Source organism: Sturnus vulgaris, chromosome 8, assembly GCF_052056855.1.
Source record: "Sturnus vulgaris isolate bStuVul1 chromosome 8, bStuVul1.hap1, whole genome shotgun sequence".
Classification (NCBI taxonomy): domain Eukaryota; kingdom Metazoa; phylum Chordata; class Aves; order Passeriformes; family Sturnidae; genus Sturnus; species Sturnus vulgaris.
In genome coordinates, this window is record NC_142250.1 from 21,100,387 (window position 1) to 21,120,411 (window position 20,025).

The following is a 20,025-nucleotide window of genomic DNA, read 5'->3' on the forward strand; positions in this document are numbered from 1 at the left end:
ATGGTTAAGGGTTTCCTTTTGAGGATGGCACATTTCAATCTGCTAAGGTGCTCCTCCCTGCCAGACCCATGGGCCCTTTACCTCCCTGCAGAGTCTGGGCATTGGGGCTATATGGAGGCATCCTTGAAACTGGAGACAACCTACATCTGAATGTTTTTTCTGAGTGGAGATTGTAGCTGTTCATTTGTGAGGAGAAAATAAAATCAAACAAAAATTCTATTCAGACATACATTTTTATTAAGAAAATTTTAAGTGCATACACATTTATGTGAGAAATTACAACAATATAAAAGTGTTTATTTTCAAAATTTTCTATGAAAGGAGTAATTTCAAAAGCATAATATAACTCCTCCATAAAAGCTGCCTTACAGGAACACAGATACAAAACCCTTTTCACATTATTTGGGAAGATACTTCTTTTTACTTAATAAAAATATACAGTATTTACCACATTCTGACAATACAGAGTTCTTAAAGAATGGAAGATGGGAGGTTCATGCAGCCCTTTTATCATGATACATATTTTCTTCTCTGTGACAACCAAAGTTTCATGTTTTAAGACAAGGATTATCTTGGTAGGATGTTGATGAAGAAAAAACAATCAAATTTTAGATGATGAGTTCACAAAAAACCTTGACTGCTATAAATCACATCACTAAAAACCAGTTACCAGAGAAAGAACCTTCTAGAGGCTTATAAAAGGAAAACGGCAACAAAAACTTCAATAGGAACTGCATTTTCAACAAAATGTGTATATTTAACTTTGAAAAAAGTTTTCATTGAAAAATAAACAGTCACCTTTGCTCAAACACTTCAATCAAGAACACATCAGTCACCCTTCATTTCATTCTTCCTCAGGCAGAACTCAGATAAGATATTAATACATACAGGAATAAAGCTAGTATAAATAAAAAATTGACACAGCAATAAATACCATCTATTCTTAAAATTGGGATTTGACAGCTGCACATTGAAAATACCCACATGATGATTTCACATTCATGGAAGCTGCTTTTTCAGCATGGTTCAGTGTTACCTCTTTTACCTCCTCTTCACATGTGGTCCCTACCTCACTCCCATCTCCTCAGCTTCCTTTCCCTGACTCTGTCTTTGGTCAACAGTTAAAGGCAGGAGGGAAAACCAAGTGCTGTCCCCAAGGGAGATACTGCCAGTGCTGCTTCTCAGCCTGCTCTGGTGGTGCCATGAATGGGACAAACCTGTGGTGCACTGGGGCAGCCCAGTGATGGATCCCTCTGCTGCAAAAGGCATTGCCTGCTCTCCCCAGTGCACCATCCAAATAATATCAGGCTAACAGCAAAGCTTCCCACTCAAGGTTGAATTTTGGTCCAAAGCAAGAGAAAGTTTTTAAAAGGCTCTCCCTTAAGTCTCTGGCCAGGTCTGTGTCACCTTTGCATTCATGCTGTGCTCAGCCTTACCCAGGTGAGGGAAGGTCACAGTGCTGGCCCCTGAGAGCAGCCCCATGCCCTGAGTGGCCTCAGATACATGAGAAGTGAAGCATCACCAGCACAGAGGTGTCAGGACCCAGTCTCTGTGTGGGTTGCAAAGCACCCAGGCAAACACCTGGCTGTAAATGGTCCCCTGCCTTGGATAGAGTGCATTTTCCTCCTGCTGCTATTCATGAATCTCTCCCAGGAACAAATGCTCTTGCTTTAGTACAGCCTATCCCTGCAGCCCCTAGAGGAGAAGGCTGACAGGAGACCCCTTTCCTGCAGTTCCTCCACTACCTAGCCATACTGTCCAGAGCTGGGTGCCTGGGCTTGGCCAGGGTGCTTCAGCACTGCCCATCTTAGTGCTCCTGTCAAAGCAGTGCCTGCCCAGGCTGTAATGTGGGGTTGGCATGTTCCCAGGGACCTGTCCCTACTGGTGCTGACCCCAGGTGCACTCCCTGTTAATGAGGACTGCAGCAGAGCACTGGCCAGGCTGGGCAGTCACATCTACCCACCCCTCCTTCTTATCAGAATGCCAAGGAAACAAATTGGTCATGGCCCCTATCATCGTGAGCAAGGCATGCTGCTGAATCAAGATCAGAGGATTATTTAATTCTCCCTCACTGCAATGGGAATGAATCAGACCTCACGCTGTCCTTTGATAGTAGTTATGGTGAAGAATGCACTTCCCTGGGTGACTTCTTCTGCAGTCATTCTTGGCTTGGACACTCACATGTCCACCTCTGGCAAATGCAGGTGCATATGTGGGACAGGGAATGGAGCCTAGGATATAAAATACAGTCCAGGGAACATAGAAGAAACTCCGGTTTTCTCATAAAATTTCTTTCTTTCCCCTTCCAAGAGAGAATATAAGAATATTAAATCAAAACTCCAATTCTCATCAAGTACAGTGGTACCAGACCTTTCAAAACAGAGACACAATATACTTAAAGCACCAGGCTGGTAATGATAACAAGAGAAGGAATGTCAAAATCATAAACACAAATGTTTTAGGCACAGCAGTTTGTTTCTGCTTTAAACAAATAAGGTGAGGTTTTCCCAGCTGAAGGCCTCTCTGCAATAGCCCTGTTTTGCAGAAAGGAAAAGACAAGATTACCTGAATCCACACGGAAATAATGTAGTCCCTGGATAGCCAAAGTGCCTCTGGCACTAAAAATGCCTACCACAAAAAGGAGTGTGAAACACCCCTCTCAGTGCTCCTGACACAGGCTGCAGGGAAGAGGGAAGATTTCTTTTGAATCAACCAGCTCAAAAAAGACAATCATACCTATTTTTTTTGTTTACAATACAAACACAGATACATACAAACACAAGCATTGTGCTGCACAAATGTGCTTCCCCCCAGATCTCAGTGCACAGCATGACATGATTATTGCAGTGCTGCAAATGTCTTTCCATACCATGTAGCAGATATTGTGTATACAGGAAGGAATAAGGAGACAGAAAGTTCTGGCTTAGAGAGGGGATTGGTGCAAGGAGTGGTGCCTGTCCCAGGCTGTGCTTTGCAAAGGGAATTCCAGAGGCTGTCCTGTTCACCAGCAAACCCATGACAGCTGGTGAACTGTGAGTATTGGCCTTCATTTCCCACCTCTCCTTCCACAAACTGCACAGACCCTCTCTTGCCCCAGGCATCTCTTTTCTCCAAGAGGTGGCCAGATATCCTCTTCTGGGTATCTCCAGAGCAATCAGGGATGTGACTGCTCTCAGGCAGGTGTGACTGTTCCGTAGCTGAGCTGCAGCATCCTTGGAGAAGGGTGAATGAATCTCAGCCTGCTTCAGTGCAAAGCCAGACAGGCAAGCTGAAGTCACCTCCTGTGGATGGGTGGCAGGAGATCCCTGGTGCATGGCAGCATATCTGACTCCTCCAGCAACTTGCAACATGATTGTGTGGTTACAGCTTGAATAATCCATTCCTTTTTTTGCTAAATTTCTCATCAGAAACACAGGAACATAGGAAATGCCAGATGACATCAGAACTGTGTTGTGGCTCCTAACACACACAACTACTCCAAACCAAGTATTAGCACCTTGCAATGACAGATGTGCATTGATCCAGCTGCTCACAGCTGTCAGCAAGGTTTCTGATCTTCAGAGAAGGGCTTTAGCCCTGTAGCCCTGAGTTTAATCACTCACACAAAATATCTGTAAATGCCACTCAGGATCATTTTGTCCACTGTCATCAGTCTGATGCTTTTGAGCCTTCCTATGTTCTTGGCCTCTATGACTTCTGGAGGCAAGGAGTTCCACCACTACTTACACAATATCATTGCACTGTACAGTTCATGTCCTTCTAGATTTAAAACTCCAGGAGACTTTCATGAACCGAAAGAAAGTTAAATAAAGCAGGACCTCTACACAACAAAGGAAATAAAATATTATATAATAACAGGGTTAGTTTAAATTGGTATCTGCCCCCAGTGCTAGGTAATAAACCAACCTGTATAAATTCATATTTTTCTCAAATAGTTACATCTTACTATATAAAAATAGCACTGTGAAAGCAAGCCAATTTGTGCAAGGGGAAAAAAAACCAACAAAAAAAAACCCCACCAAAAATAACCAAGAATAAAACCTTTGGAAATGCGTGAAGCGTTGCTTTTGTGCTGCATGTTAGCAGTGAAATGTATTCATTCCCTAATACTGGTTATCTGCTCTCTGGGTCCTACAGAAAGAAATCCTGTAGACGGCTTACAATGCTTGCCTCTTACATCTTGAACCTCCTGTTGATGAAGAAGAAAGTGAAACACTATTAAGGTTTATTTCAGTTGCAAAAGCTTTGCTATCAGGCCTAGTCAAACAGCAAATCTGTGTCTGGACTAACCCAAAGGCAGCCCCTCCAACCAGTAATTGCTGAACATTTTGGGAGAAGTTCTCCACAAGGAGCTACTGGGACCCAGCAGGGCAAACCCAGCAATGGGTGTTATTTTGGGCAGGTTGTGCTCATCACAGTTAGTAAGGTGTTCAGAACTAATACAGGAGGAAGGCTGGCTAGAAAGCTTATTCTGGACTTAAAAGCCAGAGCAGAGAATTATCGGTGGGCAAAGAAACTCGGCAAAAAATACAGCAGGGAAAGGAGAGATTAACCATTTGTGAGCAGCCCCAGTAGCAGAGCAAGTGGCACTGGGAATGCCTCCTCTACCTACTCCTATCCCACATCTCTGATAGAGATCATGGACTGCAGCTCCAGAGTGCCAGATCTCTGTGAGGATGGAGGAATGTAGAGGGCAGCCCATGCTCTGCTCTTGTTCAGCTTTCACTGTGGGGTGGCTGGAGAGTAGAGGCAGCATTCTGCCAGCCAGGAGCCACCCCTGAGCCTCCCTGCCCTGAGACCTCACCTGGTGTGAGCAGCTGGGGACCACGTCAGAGCTCATGGTGCCCAGCTGCCCAGGGCAGGTGAGGTGACAGGCAGGGCAGCACTGCACAGCAACCATGTGAGCCTGAAGGGCTCAGGTGGGGAGCTCAGGTGGGGTGCAGACAAATGGAGTCTCCCATGCTCAGTGTGAGCATGGTGCCCAGGAGAGGGTGGGTTAGGCATCACAGCAAAGTGCAAGTGTCTCGTGTGTGTGGTTCACTCAGAACAAAGAGCCAGTTGGTGTTGGTGGCTCCAGGTTTTGTCTGAAGTGACCTCTGTTCCTGCTCCAGGCTGATCAGCCTTTGGCAGCCTAGATGAGGTCACTAAGACTGAGCTGCAAGTGTCAGAGGGTAAACACCAGCCATTCAAACACTGATATCTCAGCATGGCTGGTCAAACACCCCTTCCAGTGCCTGCTGGACAACTAAAGTGCTGTGACCACAGCTAGAGACTGTGACTCCCAGTAAAGTAGTCTCAGAAAACTCATCTAGGCACAAAGACAATGACTAAACCATGAGGAAAATTTTTCCTCTGGAGATATCTTTTCCAATATCCCACAGTAACCCTATATAGCAGTAACCCTATTTTTTCTGGTGCAGAAAGGCAGAATAAACCACCCCTGTGATGAAAAAAAACCCTGGGACATCCAAAACATTGGCACATATATAACATTCTCTGGGACTTGCCTAGCATCTCCCATAGGAAAGGCATCAGCCAGTCACCCATGTACTACATCATGTTGTCACCACGAGGTGCTGCATTTCTCATTAAAAAACACCAGTGGCAAATTCACAGCTGTTATGGTTTAACTCTGTCAGTTTGATATTGGAGCTAAAATAAATAAGGCTCCCAAACCTTTACCCTGTTTTTGACCTTGTCTTTGCTTCAGGTTTATTTTGATCTCTTTGTGTGTTCATTTGTAAAATGGGAAAATCATCTCACATCTGTTGTAGCTAAGCTTTCCCCATGTTTTGAGTTTTATCTATATAATACTCCTTTGCTGGAAGGGGAGAGATGTTATCCTCAACTAATATGAGGGGAAATGGACGTGTGGATAGGCTAATATATTTGCCCAAGGCCCCATAAAATGGTCAGTGGAAGAGCAGGGACTTCAACCTGATGTGTCCCAGCTCAGAAACTAATGCCTCCTACCATTCTTTCTCCCTGGAGACTTTAGTGGTGTTGCACGGGAAGGGCAGCGTGGGCCCCGTTTCTTCTGTTGCTTTTTTTTATGAGTGCGATGACGTGGTCTAAATTAAAAGAAAAATACAAAAAAGACTGCCATAAATTATCCATATACAAAGGCCTCATTCACATTTACCCTATGGTCCCTTCATATCTTGCTGGCAGGGTGCAAATGTAACATCCTCTTCATATAACCTCTGTCTGAGAGAAATGCCAGACATGCAAAAGTGTCCTGGTGGAAGAACACTTGCAAACTCTGAAGCCAGAACAACTCTGTTACCCAAAATGTCAAAGCCTCCCCAAATGTCTTCCAGAACTTCTTAGCCAGGAGCCTCACCATCCAAAAAGTTCCCCCTGAGGTGCAGTGGAAGCAGAGAGGGAGCTGATTTCTGCCTTCCCACCCACTATTCCTGCTGACATCAGCAAGGACCAGTGGCTACTCCGAGGGGGTTTGTGGGCATTTGGTGCCTTGAAACAAGGCTATATATTTATTATATATAAATATAATCACCCACATCGTCCCCTTTTGTGGGGCCTTGACCCAGCACACGCTTGGTGGAGTACTGGGAGGTTGTTCTGGCATTTTATATTTCACTGTTACTTACAAATTAGGTTAGAAATTAGGAAGAGCTGCCACACCAAGGTTTGGAAGGCAGCAGCAGGGCTTAGCTTCAACACAGCCAGCCCCTACACATTCAGAGTTTCTTTTCCTTTCTCCCAGCTGGTTTTATGGAAAGACTTTTCCCATATAACTTTGTTATCTTCTCCAGATCCATCAAATCTCTCCTGTGTGTCTGCAGCAGCCACTGAGCTTAATGGACTCTGGCATCTTGAAGGAGGGAAGTTCTGAAGTGGGACTATATTAACGTGACAGGGGACAAGATGGGCTCTGTTAACTGTAAAGGCCTGATTTTGCATATCCTTGTACAAAGGAAGGAGGGAAAGGAAGTCAATGTACCATAAATGATGACTGGGATTGTGTGGAAGTGATCAAGCATTTTTTGTTAGCTATTTCAAGAGAGGACCGATTTGCCCCATGTCTATAGAATGGATGAATGTTGAATGATGTTGGCCACAGCAGCTGCACAATGATTTTTAAAGCCAGTTAAGGAATTTGGATTCCTGACAGCCTGGATGTGTTTTACTGATGTCTCGTGTATATATTACATGGAGATGTGATGAATATAAAGCAATAATAAATGCTAAGCAGAATTAGTGAGCAAAATAATTCCCTAGTAAAAACCATTTCTGGTTTCATATTTAACTGTATTGGACTACTATTTTAAGAACTTTTCCTTGCCCTTAGCTGCAGATTATAACATGAAGATATTCTTATATTGAAATACTGGTATAGATTAAGATGTCTTCACAGTTTGGATTCTATTTAAGCAATTACAAGAGCCCTTTCTACAAAACGTATTGATTTTATTCCAGAAAAATAAATTCCCATGTACAATTGGGTTTTCATAACATGAAACAATTAGCCATTTTATTGCTAGTGCATATAGGGTAATGTCACATTTCATACAATTTCGGTACAAGTGAAAAAATATAATATATGGCTGATTGAAACTGATAGCTACATTAACATTTATAGATCTATATAGATTCATTTTACAAGCTGTTAGTAGTTTAGTGGGATATCCGTGTTTTAAACTACCAACATTCATATGGCTCCAATTCAAATATATGAATTGTTTGATGCGCTATAAATATATTCCAAAGTACATTTCATTGAAGAAGTCAAAGCTGTGCACTAAAATATATCAAAAACATGCCTTGTGAAAATGCTACAGACAGAGCCCTGACTGTCTGTGGAGCATGAAAATGCCACTGGTGCTAGCATTACTAGTTGGAAAATGAACACAATGCCATGATTACAGGATTAGGTGATGGAGATATATGCTTTCTGTCATCTTATTTGATAGAGCTGGGACCAAATTCTCTCTTGTTATTCAATGTAAACCAGGATGAATCCACAAATTGGCATAAATGATAATCTGTATTAGCATTTGGTAAAACCCAGAATCTGTCTGGAGATCAGGCAGACTCACTGGTTTCAGTAGAGCTGCTCTCAGATCTTCACTAGTGAGAGCAGAACATGTTCCAGTTGAGTTGCTCTCCTAAGTCAGAAGGCACATAATCATATTTGCCCAACCTCACAGATTTATAAAATGCCTCCTAAGTCTCAGGTTGGGATGATAGCAAACAGAAACTTAAGCAGGAGCTTGAGGATTTTCCTAGGTTGTAAAACCAAGTAGCTCAGGTCCCTAGGACATTCAGCATGGGCCACATCCTGCTCTTAGGTTCAGTGGTGCCTAAACCCAAAGCCATTCTGGCAGCATTAACCTGGATTACCTCTGCAGAGAATTTGTCCAAAGGACAAAAGGGCTGAGTGCTGGCAGCAAAGAAGGCATTGAGCATCAGATGAGATGGGAGGAGCTGTCAGGGCTGGAATCACATTGACTTTATTAGCTGACTTCCTTCCTTCTTCCTCCTCACCCTTGGCCCCAGTGCAGCCCCCAAAAGGGACACATGGAGGAATCTCTCGATTTCTGGTGGCATTTCCCCCCTTGCTTATTGTAAAAACACAGGGGGACAAGGATTTTTTTAAATTTTTTAAACTCTGCCCCTTGTTGGCAGATTCATTTACAAAGCAAACAGTGGAGAGCATTTAGGTACCTGTACCTCACATCTGCCCTGGGGCCATACTTTCCCCAATAATTTGCAAATGATTGGATTCCAGCCCTGCCTTCACCCTACAGATGCAGGGGGGACAAGTTTCAGCAGGGTTACAGCGCAGTTATGTGGGGTGGGAATGTGATGGCAAGGGTGGCAGGGATACTGAGTGCACAGGTAGGCTAGCTGGCCAAAATGCTGCTGCAGGATCGACACAGCCCAGGGCTCTGGGAATGCTTTGTACCATCATTTGGAATGTACCATCCTTCAGTGCTGGAAGGCTGGAGCCCTCCCCTGCAGTTCAGCACAAAATTGTGCTCGGTGCTGCTCTTTTCAGCAGAAAATTGAACAGAGGTGGGCTGAGCTCCACCTCAAAGTAGACACGATCAACCATTTTCAAGGGAAAAAAATAGGTTTTAAAAGTCCAAATTAGCCCAGTTTGGCTGGTTTTCCCCAGTATTGTGGGAAAGGCTTATTCATGGTAGCTCATTGTGCCTTGGCCAATATTAACAGCATTCCACACTGGGCAGCAGAGGAACAATTTTTAGCACCAAGAATCCCGAGGCCTCAGCTGCCTGTGCAAGCAGACACCCAGTGTAACATGGAGAAGGGGCTCCAAAGAACTGGAACAATATAGATTCTGAAGTAATTGTAGTTTGGTTGGGAAGAAAGGGCATAAAGGAAGAATTTTCCTTGGGAGAACAGCTTTTTTTTTTAAAGAGGATGAGTTCGGACCCCAGAACACACTCATTAGCATAATTTTTGCCTCAAACCCTGACAAAATTCTTAGTTTAACATCTAAGATATATTAGAAACTGTTGTTTTAATACAAATTAGGTCAACTCCAAACCCTTCTTTGAAACAATATCTGATTCCACGAGTACCTTGTCCACATGGTAAAAGCCAGCCCTTAGTGTTCTACCCTTTAATAATTCAGGATGTTAGCTGTTAAGTCCATTTGTCTCTTGCCTTACTTGTTTAAAGCTTTCTCCAGATATTCCTGGATCCACTTTAACTTGGGATCGATGCACACTTGCTTGCTGTTGCTCTTGAGCCTTGCACTGCCAAAGGAGAAAAGTCAGAGTGAGTCTGGGGCAAAGCTCCTCAGCCCACACCCACCCCCCACCCCTGTGCCTTATTTTCCTCGGGTGCCAGTGCTGCTCTTGGTTAACCAAGAAGAAGAGGATGGATTATTTCTCCCACCCCTGAGTCACCTATTATAAATATCCTTGGTTCATCCATCTGTCTCCTTTGACAGGCTCTTGTGGTCTGCACTGGGAATCATGTGAGAGTGGAACAGACACAGAATTTGAATCTAAGACTTCCAATTCATACCTGGACTGTGAATGAGTTCAGTGCTAACAACAGAAAAATTTCATTTGGAAACACTGACATGGTAAATATAGGTAATTTTTGCAAGGAATTGATTAAGAACAGCTTTTAGATTCGACCTGGAGTTTCACATGTTTTGAGGACAGATACCACTTGGATGTTTTCAAAGAAAAGGTGTGGTCACTTGTTAGTTTTTGTTTTATACAAGACTGAATTACCAGGTTTCAGGGAGGAAGACAACTGAAAGTGCCTTATTGCCAGAGGCAAGTTTCCCCTCACTATTCACTCAGCACTGGAAACAAAGGCAGAAACCTCCTGAGGGGTTTCTCTTGGATGTCCAAGCTGCTCTTCCTAGGGCAACTTTCTAGCTAATTTGAATTCCCTGTGAATTTGACATTTGAGCTATCTGAGTCTTTCATTCAGAAACAGGACAAATAGCTTTTCGTCAACAGGTCTCACCCTCTAGGGATCTCAGGACCTCTCAAGAGCTGTTATCTCCCACATTCCCTGTAGCACCCTGCTCCTGCCCCAGCTGCTCCAAAATTTCTCTCTTAACAGCCTGCCTGCCTTGGGAAAGTGCAGAGAGTAGCAATTTTATGGAAGTGCCCGAACAAATAAGTTCAGTGCTTGTTTAAACATTTGCTGGATGGAAGCCATAATGTTCTTCCCTTTATAAAATGAAATCTGCAGAATATAAAACGATGGCGTAAGAAATAACGGGTCAAAAAGGCTCCTTGGTCTGCAGTTATGCAACAACACAGTTGTAACATAAACACATCAAGGATCTGTCCTGCAACCCCTGTGCCACTACAGAGATGAATGGGCCTAATTCATATTTCCCTTACAGCAGTGCCAAGCTGGAGCATTTCCAGTTAAGTGATACCAACAGAGTGTAAGAATGGATTTGCTGATGCCTGGGAATTCTTGAGCTGACCTCACAGGGTACAGAAGCAAAAGCACACGTAACCAGTCTCCAGCCACATTCAGCACAATTGCTCTCACCTAATATTACCTCTCACCTAATACTGAGACACTGATTTCTTCAGATATCCTTTTCTGAGCCTGTCAGCCCCTGTTCCTTGTGCAAGGAAGAGACAGGAAATTGTATGGAGTGTTTAACCTGGACTGGTTTAAGGTGTCTACGTGCTAAAAGTACTCATTTCCCTGTACTGAAAAGCAAGGAATTTAGTGTGGACTTTGTAGAAGTAGACACTGACAGAGGAGTTCACTGGATTTGGAGAGATGATCTCCAATAGAATGAAAGACAAAAGCCTCTCTTAAGCTTTTTGTTCAGATACAACTCCCCATAACAAAAAAGGAAAACATACTTGTGCAAAACAAATAAACAAACAACAAACCCCACAAAATATCTTTTAGCAACTGTATGTTTCACTTAGATTCTCCATTCCTGAAAATGGCAGCTTTTAATTTATCTACACCTTCATTTTTTAATGTTTAAAATTATTCACGATGAGAAACTCATGTGTTAGTTTTCATTGATTTAATCTCCTGTTTTGATAAAGACCTAGTTTGAAGTCATGTTTCAAGAGTATTTGGAAGGATATTTTATGTACCTTACTTTTCAAAACAACAAAAAGAGAGTGAACTATAGGCTCGTATCACATGTTCTCTGTACCACAAATACATTTGGATCAGGAATGGGCAAGAATGTAAAATGTTTCTGGTTTTGCATTTCATGCTCTTATTTATCTCTAATTACTATAATCCTATGTTAATTAAGAGAGAAATACATAATCTATCCTGTCTTAAATGCTGTCATTTTCTTGAAGCTCCTCCAGAAGATTCCAAATCCTCTAAAAAGCCTTAGCACTGGGATTCTTATGACATCACTGACAGTCCCAGAGCACAAATCCATGCACTATTGAATGCTTGCCGCCAAAATCGTTTATAGGTAGAGATCGGAATTAGTCACAGCTGGTTTTGCCATTTTTCTGAAAGGAAATTATTTCTCAGCTGAGGCTTATATTTTTCTGACTGTCCTCCACCAAATCCTAAGGCAGAAGCACATGATAAAAATGTGTATGATATACACAGAATGGTTTAAAACAGAAAAAAACCACCATACTAATAAAAAGTGGTTCATTAATGGATACAAACTCACATACATTCCTGAGCAATCTCATGAAACCATGTCAGTTTTCTGAGTGCAAATGCTTTGTATGACAACAATTGATTTTTACAGCATTTGAGTTGCAAGAGGAAGGGCTCAACACATGGGTGAAAGACAGAACCAGTAATGGGGTCACTGCACAGAAATCAAATCTAATCCCTGACACCCTTTTATAGGGGTAAACAAGTTGAGAGTATTAAGGTTCCCTTGCAATGTAAAGATGAAAGCTGGGGTTTTTTTCTTCAGAAGGTTTTGAATTTTGAGAGAGGTCAGCCATGAAGAAGTGAACAAAAAAGACCTTCTTAAAACGTACACACAAATATACAAAGATAAACAAACAAAATCCCAATGTTTCCTGAAAATTAGGGATGTGTTTCCAGAAAAAAATAAAGAGGTTGTTTTCCATTGGGAGCCCATCTTTCAGTTCTGCTACAATTTACTCAGTCCCTGCCTGGCAAGCATCCCTAAATTAGGCCACCACATTTTAGGGTCTGTACCTCCAGTGGTGGATACACGAAATACAAGAATTCCTTTTGCTTCTTTAGCTCCACTCTATGGAGGAGACTCATTAGAAGACTCAGAGCGCTGTGAAGTTTTTACCCCGAGGTGTGAAGCTCCACATCCAATGGAGAGCCCGGGGAACAGGACATGGGATCACACAGTAATGGGGGATCACAGAGAACACAGCTGGGAAACATCCAGCTGGGCTCCCCTGTGTGGGGTAAAGCAGGCTCCAGCTGTCTCGACACAGCGGGTGAAGAGAGGAATTGGGAGCCATGGCATGAGGCAGACTGAAATTCAACCACCAGAGCAGGCACCAGCTCTGTGACCCTTATTTTTGACACCCGAGATTTGCACCCGGCTGAAAAGAGCAAGAGACTTACACAATCTGAAGTGAGCAGTTGGGTGTGGAGAGGATTTTGAGGTGCTTAATATTGGCTCTTGCCACGTTGCTCTCGTAGAATCGACAGGGACATCGGTAAGTCAGGCTGACAGGTTTCTCTGCGGGACAAAGGGAGGGAAAGGTTACCTCTTGCTCCCGGTCAGCAGCACACACGCACCGGGCAGAGATCGCAGAAAAAAAACGCCCTCCAAATGCGCAGGTGGAAAAAAAAAAAAAAAAAAAAAAAAGCAGCAGAAAAGCTGTAGCTTTGGGAGAGCATTTGCCCACAGCTCCGAGCACAATCCCTTCAGCTCAGTGCCCAGCCTTTCAATAAGGGTGCGTGGGATTTTGGAAGACAAAAGAAAAGGGAGAGAAAATGGAGATAAGTAAAATCGAAGAGATTAGAATAAGGAGCCGCTCCATTGTACGGGGATGCTCCTGGTAATTAGACAAGATAAAGGCCAAAAGAGGAGGCACTTGTCCTCGGTGTTGTTCTACTCAAACGATTTTGACCCGAGGCCAAATTAGAAGGTAGCCAGAAGAAAGCGATGAATTCCAAGGAGTTCAGATCAAAACGGCTCGGCTCAGGTGCAGGCTTTTCACAGTGGACTTAGTGGCTACAGAAAAGCTCTGGTTTTGCAGGCGTTCCCAGGACCAGGCTGACCTTTCCCCACCGCAGCCAGCCCTGACTCCCAACAGCGGTACCCGCACAAGAAGGTGCGGCTCAGAGATGCGAGATCCCAGCGGATCACAAAGAACACTTGGGAGTCTTTTGAATTTGTAGCCTGCGGCTAGAGTAAGGCAATCGAGGAGACAGTTATCAGCCAGGGCATCCTCAATACACTATTCAGGGGCCACCAGACTGGATGAGAGTTCTGTCACTAGCATCGCTAGGGACAGAATTAAGTTTAACTCCCTAGGCGAAAAATCTGCCATGTATATGCATGCAGGACTGAGAAAAGCAGCCTGGCGCCCACCACAGCCTCTGCTACCCGATTTCTCTATGGGACAGCTTAATTACTGGGAATCAAGTGCACCAAAGCAAGGTCTTCACTCGGAGTGTAAGTTTGAAAGCTCCATGCACAATAAAATACAAGCACAGAAACCTTGCCTGGAAGTCTAAGAGATGCCTAAGATTTTAAAGAATTCCCAATGGAGAAGTTTTCAGCCTCTGGGAGGAATTAAATTCATACATCTAACCCTTAAAATCTGTCTCATACAGTAGATGGTCAGATCTGTACCTGACAGGGCTTGAGATCCCATAAGGCAATCTGCCATCCTGTTTGTTTAGCCACACAGGAATACTTTCAGCATCCAAACCCAGTTTCCTTTAAAAGCAAATGGGGAGATAAAGAGCAGGGAATTCCTAAACAGCTGTCTAGGAAGGTGAGAAGAGAGACAGGTTTTCAAGTGCAGCAGATCTACATATATTGCACATTAATCGATGCCTGTCTCTACCACACATAATCACAAACAACGGGGTGAAATTATCTTGTCCTGAAGAGAGAACCCCCTTTTTTCCCAGTGTCTCTACCAAAAGATGAGCCAGAATCAGATCCTACAGGAGAGGAATTAGTAAGTAGGAATAGAGCTTGTCCTGATTCACACCAGAATCTGGACTATAAGTTGAAAAAAATTGAAGGACTTTTTTATCAGTTTTCTGGCACTCCTAACAGTGGTCCCACCTATGAGTTAATCTGCGGAGGGAGGAGGAAGGAGGGCTATAGGGTGAGCCTCGAGAACGTGGATTAGACAGGGTAGTGCTAATGTGGAAAGGAGTGAGGAAGGCTAGGATTTCCCACTGCAAATCTATGCCTGATAGCTACGTATCTGTGAATTTGTATTGGAAAGGGAGGCTGAAACTGAATACATCCATACAACAACACTCAGCACAGCTGCAATGATAGCGTCTCTGCAAGCTTGTCCCAACTGAGTTTAAGCCATCTTTAACTTAAAAAACATGCAAGAGATGAACTGTTCAGATCCATGATTTGATAATGAAATCCTGTCCTCTCTCAGACTCGAGGAGGGAATTTCAATCCCATACCATTCGAAATCAGAGGTAGAGAAAATTTAACCATGACTAAACATGTCTGTAAGTCCCAAAGTTCCTGCCCAAGAAAACGCATCTAGCACAGCAAGAAGAGGGGAAGCCCCAGTATTCAGTGTTCTGTCACCCCAATGTGAAGTGGAATGACAAATCCCCTCCCAGCACAAGAATCCCTTTGGTATTTCTGTGTGCCTTTCCTGATGATCAGGAGCAGGCACTGAGAACCAGGGAGCAGCAGCACAGGCACTCACTGGGCCAGATCTCTGTATCATCACCAACAGGGCATCCACCAGTAACTCCTGCCGCTGCCCCTTGTCTCACCGTACTGTCAAAACCAGGGCAAACCGGTGTGTGTGGCATCTTCCAACATATGAACACCTATCTTCCAGAAGTAGGAGAGGAAAGGGGCTGTTTGGAGGCCATAACTTGAGAAGAGAACATTTCTTCTCTTACTCTAAGGTTGACAAACAGATTCCTTATCTCCTTTCAAAATCTGAAACATATTGTTGCATGCACATTAGAGCTGATTAATTAATTTACCAATTTGTACTGTGAGTTCTCTGACATCTATCAAACGCTGAGCACAAACCAAAGCCATTCTCTCAGTATAGCAAATTAGTATAATCTGTTAATTGCCTTATTACATGGAAACATATTATATGCACACGAAGCTTTTGAGACCTTAATCTGTCTGGCACATTTGGTTAAAATGGATGAATGGAGTCAAAAGTTACAGAACAGCCAGATGCTAGTTTGGCATGTCAATGTCATTCCTTCAGCCTAATTTTACTTAGACAAAAAGACAACATCTCTTTTGGCCTTGATTAGAAGAGTTTGAAGGGGTCTGGGGGCTTTGTGTTTTGGAATTCTAAAAATAGTTTTATTGTTTTCTAACTCAAGCAGAGTTTTGTTGGCTCTGAACACCTACTTCTGCTGACAAATTCTCTCTAGAGACAAAGCACACACAAAATGCTCTCACAGAGTGGTCACTTGTCAGTGCTGGACAACACCTATTCCATCCCACAGGGATCTGCTTCTCTTTACCCACACTGAAACTGGACAGTAAGGGAAGAAGTGAGTTGCCAGTTCTGCTGCAAAGTTATCAATAACTTTCTGCGTGGACTAGGATGCTCTGAATGCTTGAATAGAGAGGGCAGCTATATCTAGGCAAGCAGGCTGGACATGAACAGACAAAACTTTTGATTAAAGAAACATTTTACTTCTGTTCGGCCTAGGGTGCATTTATCATTATCAGGAGATGGTTGATAACTTTTTAAGTGTAGAATAGCTCCATTTCCCTGGAAAGCAAGGCTGGGATGGACAGACACAGCTTCACCAGGTAACTAAGAAGAATTCAGATCTCACCTGCCCCCCAGCACAAGGCAGCCCTTCGAGCCCTCATCTGGATCAGGGCTAAGAGTGCTCCATGACATGCAAAGTAGGAAAAATCTCCACTCTTAACTCCGCAAGACGGTGGGGTCACTTTCCTTACACTAATTTCTCTCCAGCCCTTGTGAGCCATTTTCTTCCTCAGGTAGCCAGGTCTCCACACGCTTATCCCGACATAAGACACCCTCTGCCAGCAAAGGAGAGCAGCCGCGCTGGGGCCAAGCCGAGCTGCAGCTGGGCAGCTCTGCCTCCAAACCCTGAGCAAAGTGCTGCCAGAGGGAGGTAAGGGGGAGCAGAGCCCCTGAGCCCCGGTCCCTTCGTCCCGCGCCCCCAGGGACGAGGGAAGCCCGCTCAGGTACCCAGGCACCGGCGGCCCCAGCAGCTCGGGAGCTGCTGGCATTGGCGGCCAGGGGCTGGAGCTGGCACTGTCACCCGTGGTCCCCCGGCTCTGCCTTCGCTACCTGCCGCTCTCGCTTCCCAGCCCGCAGCCCCGGGTGGTGGATACGGGGAACGTGGCGGGGGTCGGAGCCCACCTGCCCGGGATGTTGGAGCCTCGCCAAGGCAGTGCTGGCTCCGTGTTCAGTGGGACGGGGCTGCTGTGCAGAAAGGCATCGGGGAAATTTTCGCGGAAAATTAACTCTGTCAGGCTAAACAACGGGGGCACCGGAGGGCATCCTCTGCCTCCCTGGGTGGGGAACACCCAAGTTTCGCTCGCCAGAATGTGAGAACAGAACGGGAGCCAGAAAACTCAGCTAAAGGATTTTCGACGAGGGGCCACGAGATTGCAAATCTTTGCCAGCCTCACGAGGAGCATCCGGAGGACGCCCAGATGTTGCGGGGAGCGCGGCTGCTCCGCGCAGTGCGCGCTCCCTGGGACACAGGGCTCCCTGCGGGATGCGGGGCAAGAAGCGCGGGTTGCCGCTGTCTCCGGGGCTGTCCGAACGCGGAGGCTTCCACAGAGCACAGCTGGCAAAGCAAGCCAGGACACGCGGGACGGCGGGACCGGCGTGGGGCGGGCGGGCTGTGAGACGGCGCTGCAGCGCGGGTGGGACTGCGCGACCAGCGCCGGCAGCCCGCGGTCCCCCAGAGCTCCCGTCACGGCAGCTCCCTGCGCCCCCAAAACCGCCCCGCGCACCGAGCCGGGGCTGCGGTAAATTCCTGCCGAGTGTGACCGCTTTGGCTCAGCTGTGCCCTGATTGAGGAAAGATGGATCACGACAGGGGACACCAGAGGAACCGAACAGCTGCCTGTTTCTAATTTCTTGTAACTTTTAGGGTTGGGGATTTTTTGTTAGAAGGAAAGTCGATATGCATATTTTGCAGCCAAACCACCTCCCTGCAGACCGAGCGCTGTTGAAAGTCTTCCCCCAGACGACTTCAATCTGGGGCGAGTTTGGCAGAGAGGACCGCTTTGGCCAGCGCTTTGAAAAAAGACAGGGAGGGATGGAGGAGAGGGAGGAATGGGAGCCTGCCCGCTTCCAGCTCAGCACAGCCATCGTTCTGGCTCGCCAGACACATCTGAACAGAGCCGGGAGAGCGGTGTAGCTGCGAGGAGAGGGGGGAAGAGCGGGGATTTCCGCGGGACCATCGCTCCCGGCCGGGCTCCCAGCAGGAGCGGTGCGAGCAGCTCACTTACCCTCCGAGAGGGAGATGACGGCCAGGGCGAAGGCGAGCAGCGCCAGGGCGCGGAGGTCCATGCTGGGGCGGCTGGAGGAGCTGGGCAGGCGCTGCTCTGCTCTGCTCTGTTCTGCTCGTCCCGGCGGCCAAGGCGCTCTGCTGGCGGCCCCTCCGCCCCTCCCGCTATAGAGGGGCCGGGGGCGGGGGGAGGAGAGCCAGGGGGAGTAGCTAGACTGTGATTTATTGCCCGTGGCATGTTATTACATCCTTCCTCTGCTAAAAATGGTTGGAAAGAAACCAAAAGAGCGAGGGCTCCTCGCTTCGCTCCGTCAGTCCGGCAGTCTCCCCCCAGGCACAGCGCCCGTCCCCTCAGCTCCGCTCTCCGAGCCCCCCGCGGGACCGGCGGCTCGGGGCTGCGGCGGTGACCGGCATCGCTGCCACCCCATCCAGCCCAGCCGGGACAAGAAATTGTTTCCTCACCAAACTGTGCCACCCCGGCCCGGCGGCTCCTGAACCAGAGCTGCTGGAACCGGGATAGCGCTGGGGACTCATCTTTTAAGTGTTCACACCGAGAAGAAAACTTCCCATTCACTCTCATGGTTGAGAATCTAGATTTACACTGGCGCCCTGGGCATGGCGTACAGCGAAGCATCTTCCCAGAAGTTTATGTGGGCATTTGAGGGGAGAAAAGGCAGAGGGAGAGAGAGGAGAGAGAGGCTTTCATTTTTTGCCTCTTCGTGTTTGGCCCTAAACACTACCTCTTCCCTGTATTAAATCAACCCAGTAGTGCATTTGCTGCCAACATTCCACTTCCTTTGTATTGCAGATGCCACTGGGCTCTCTGGCACCTCGGCTGAAAGCCCTGGTAGCCCTGCGGGGTTCAGAGGCCCAGGGGTGTCACTTGCCCTCCTCGATTGCAGTATTGTCAAGTGTAATTGACTTAAGCACGTCCTTGCTGTCTGCAGCCCAATCCTACAGGGCCCTGTTTGTTGCTATTAAAAATTTAAAATAAACATCAAAGCTATGATTGAATTTGGACTCCTTGTCTACATTTAAAACAGGCACCTTCTGCTGGGTCAGTGCGGGGCCGAGTGGGTACACTAATCCTTATGTGGAGATGTTTGAAGGACATGATGCGACCAAAAGCACCAGCACGGCTGTTTTGTACCCTGGGTAACTGCTAATTCTGTCAGCCACAGCCCACTAGGCTGGACACAGGAGTCCAAACACTGCATCCTGCTAACCTGTGGCTGTTTCACTCAGAAAAGATTGTTTCTAAAGGTCAGGAGAAATGCTTGCAGTGATGTTTGGTCATGAACAGGATCCCTACCTGACAAAGACACATATCCAACTCCCTAAATCTAGTTATTTGTATTTCTTAGTCCCTTCTTACCAAAGAGCACTGAATTTGTTTAGGCTGATCTTGCTCCCAGATCACCTAATTTCTTTTAGGTGAGGTGGCAGAGTAGTGCACGAACTTGATGTACTGAAAGAACCAATAATTGTAACCAGTTCTGTGAGCCTGGCTACTGCTGCCGTGACAGCTGTGACAATCTGCAGGGATAGGAGAAGCTCATCGCAACTGCAAACACTGCTAGAAGTGCTGCTGTCCCCCCAGTGCTCCCGCTGGCACACGAAGACATCCACATTGCACTTGAGACACTGTTATATCCACACCACACTTAGAGTCACAATTACTTAGAGTAATAACACCTAAAGCAATAGCATGTCTCTGCTGTTTCTGTTGTCACAGAGAAACATCTCAAGGATCTAATGAAAGAGACTGGATAAATGTAGAATGAAATCAGAGTCAAATTTTTGTAGCAGTCTTCCCCTCGGCATCCCGAGACATGCAGGCGTGTTGTGACTGAAGGTGAAAACTAGTTGGGTTCTAGGAAATGTCTGGACAGACTTTCGGATGAGTCGAAGAGTCACAGCA

General features: G+C 45.8%; 1 protein-coding gene across 1 annotated transcript; it reads right to left on the reverse strand.

The window, feature by feature from the left end:
* Nucleotides 1-214: 214 nt before the first annotated feature.
* On the reverse strand, nucleotides 215-18,241 carry CXCL12 (C-X-C motif chemokine ligand 12). Its single transcript, XM_014875401.2, has 5 exons — nucleotides 18,106-18,241; nucleotides 13,033-13,150; nucleotides 9,660-9,746; nucleotides 5,974-6,071; nucleotides 215-4,189 (listed from the first exon to the last, which is right to left on the reverse strand). Exons 1-5 carry the CDS (start codon nucleotides 18,164-18,166, stop codon nucleotides 4,158-4,160), a joined length of 396 nt encoding a protein of 131 aa, XP_014730887.1. The 5' UTR covers nucleotides 18,167-18,241; the 3' UTR covers nucleotides 215-4,157.
* Between the last annotated feature and the right edge of the window lie 1,784 nt (nucleotides 18,242-20,025).

Excerpts from the sequence above, each read along its gene's own strand:
- CXCL12 (XM_014875401.2), bottom strand. The coding sequence starts at position 18,166 with ATGGACCTCCGCGCCCTGGCGCTGCTCGCCTTCGCCCTGGCCGTCATC. Across the intron at positions 9,747-13,032 it reads AACTGCTCACTTCAGATTGT|TGCAAGGCTCAAGAGCAACA; the intron begins GTAAGTCTCTTG and ends CTCCTTTGGCAG. Across the intron at positions 4,190-5,973 it reads GTCTCCAGGGAGAAAGAATG|GAGGTTCAAGATGTAAGAGG; the intron begins GTAGGAGGCATT and ends CTTCATCAACAG.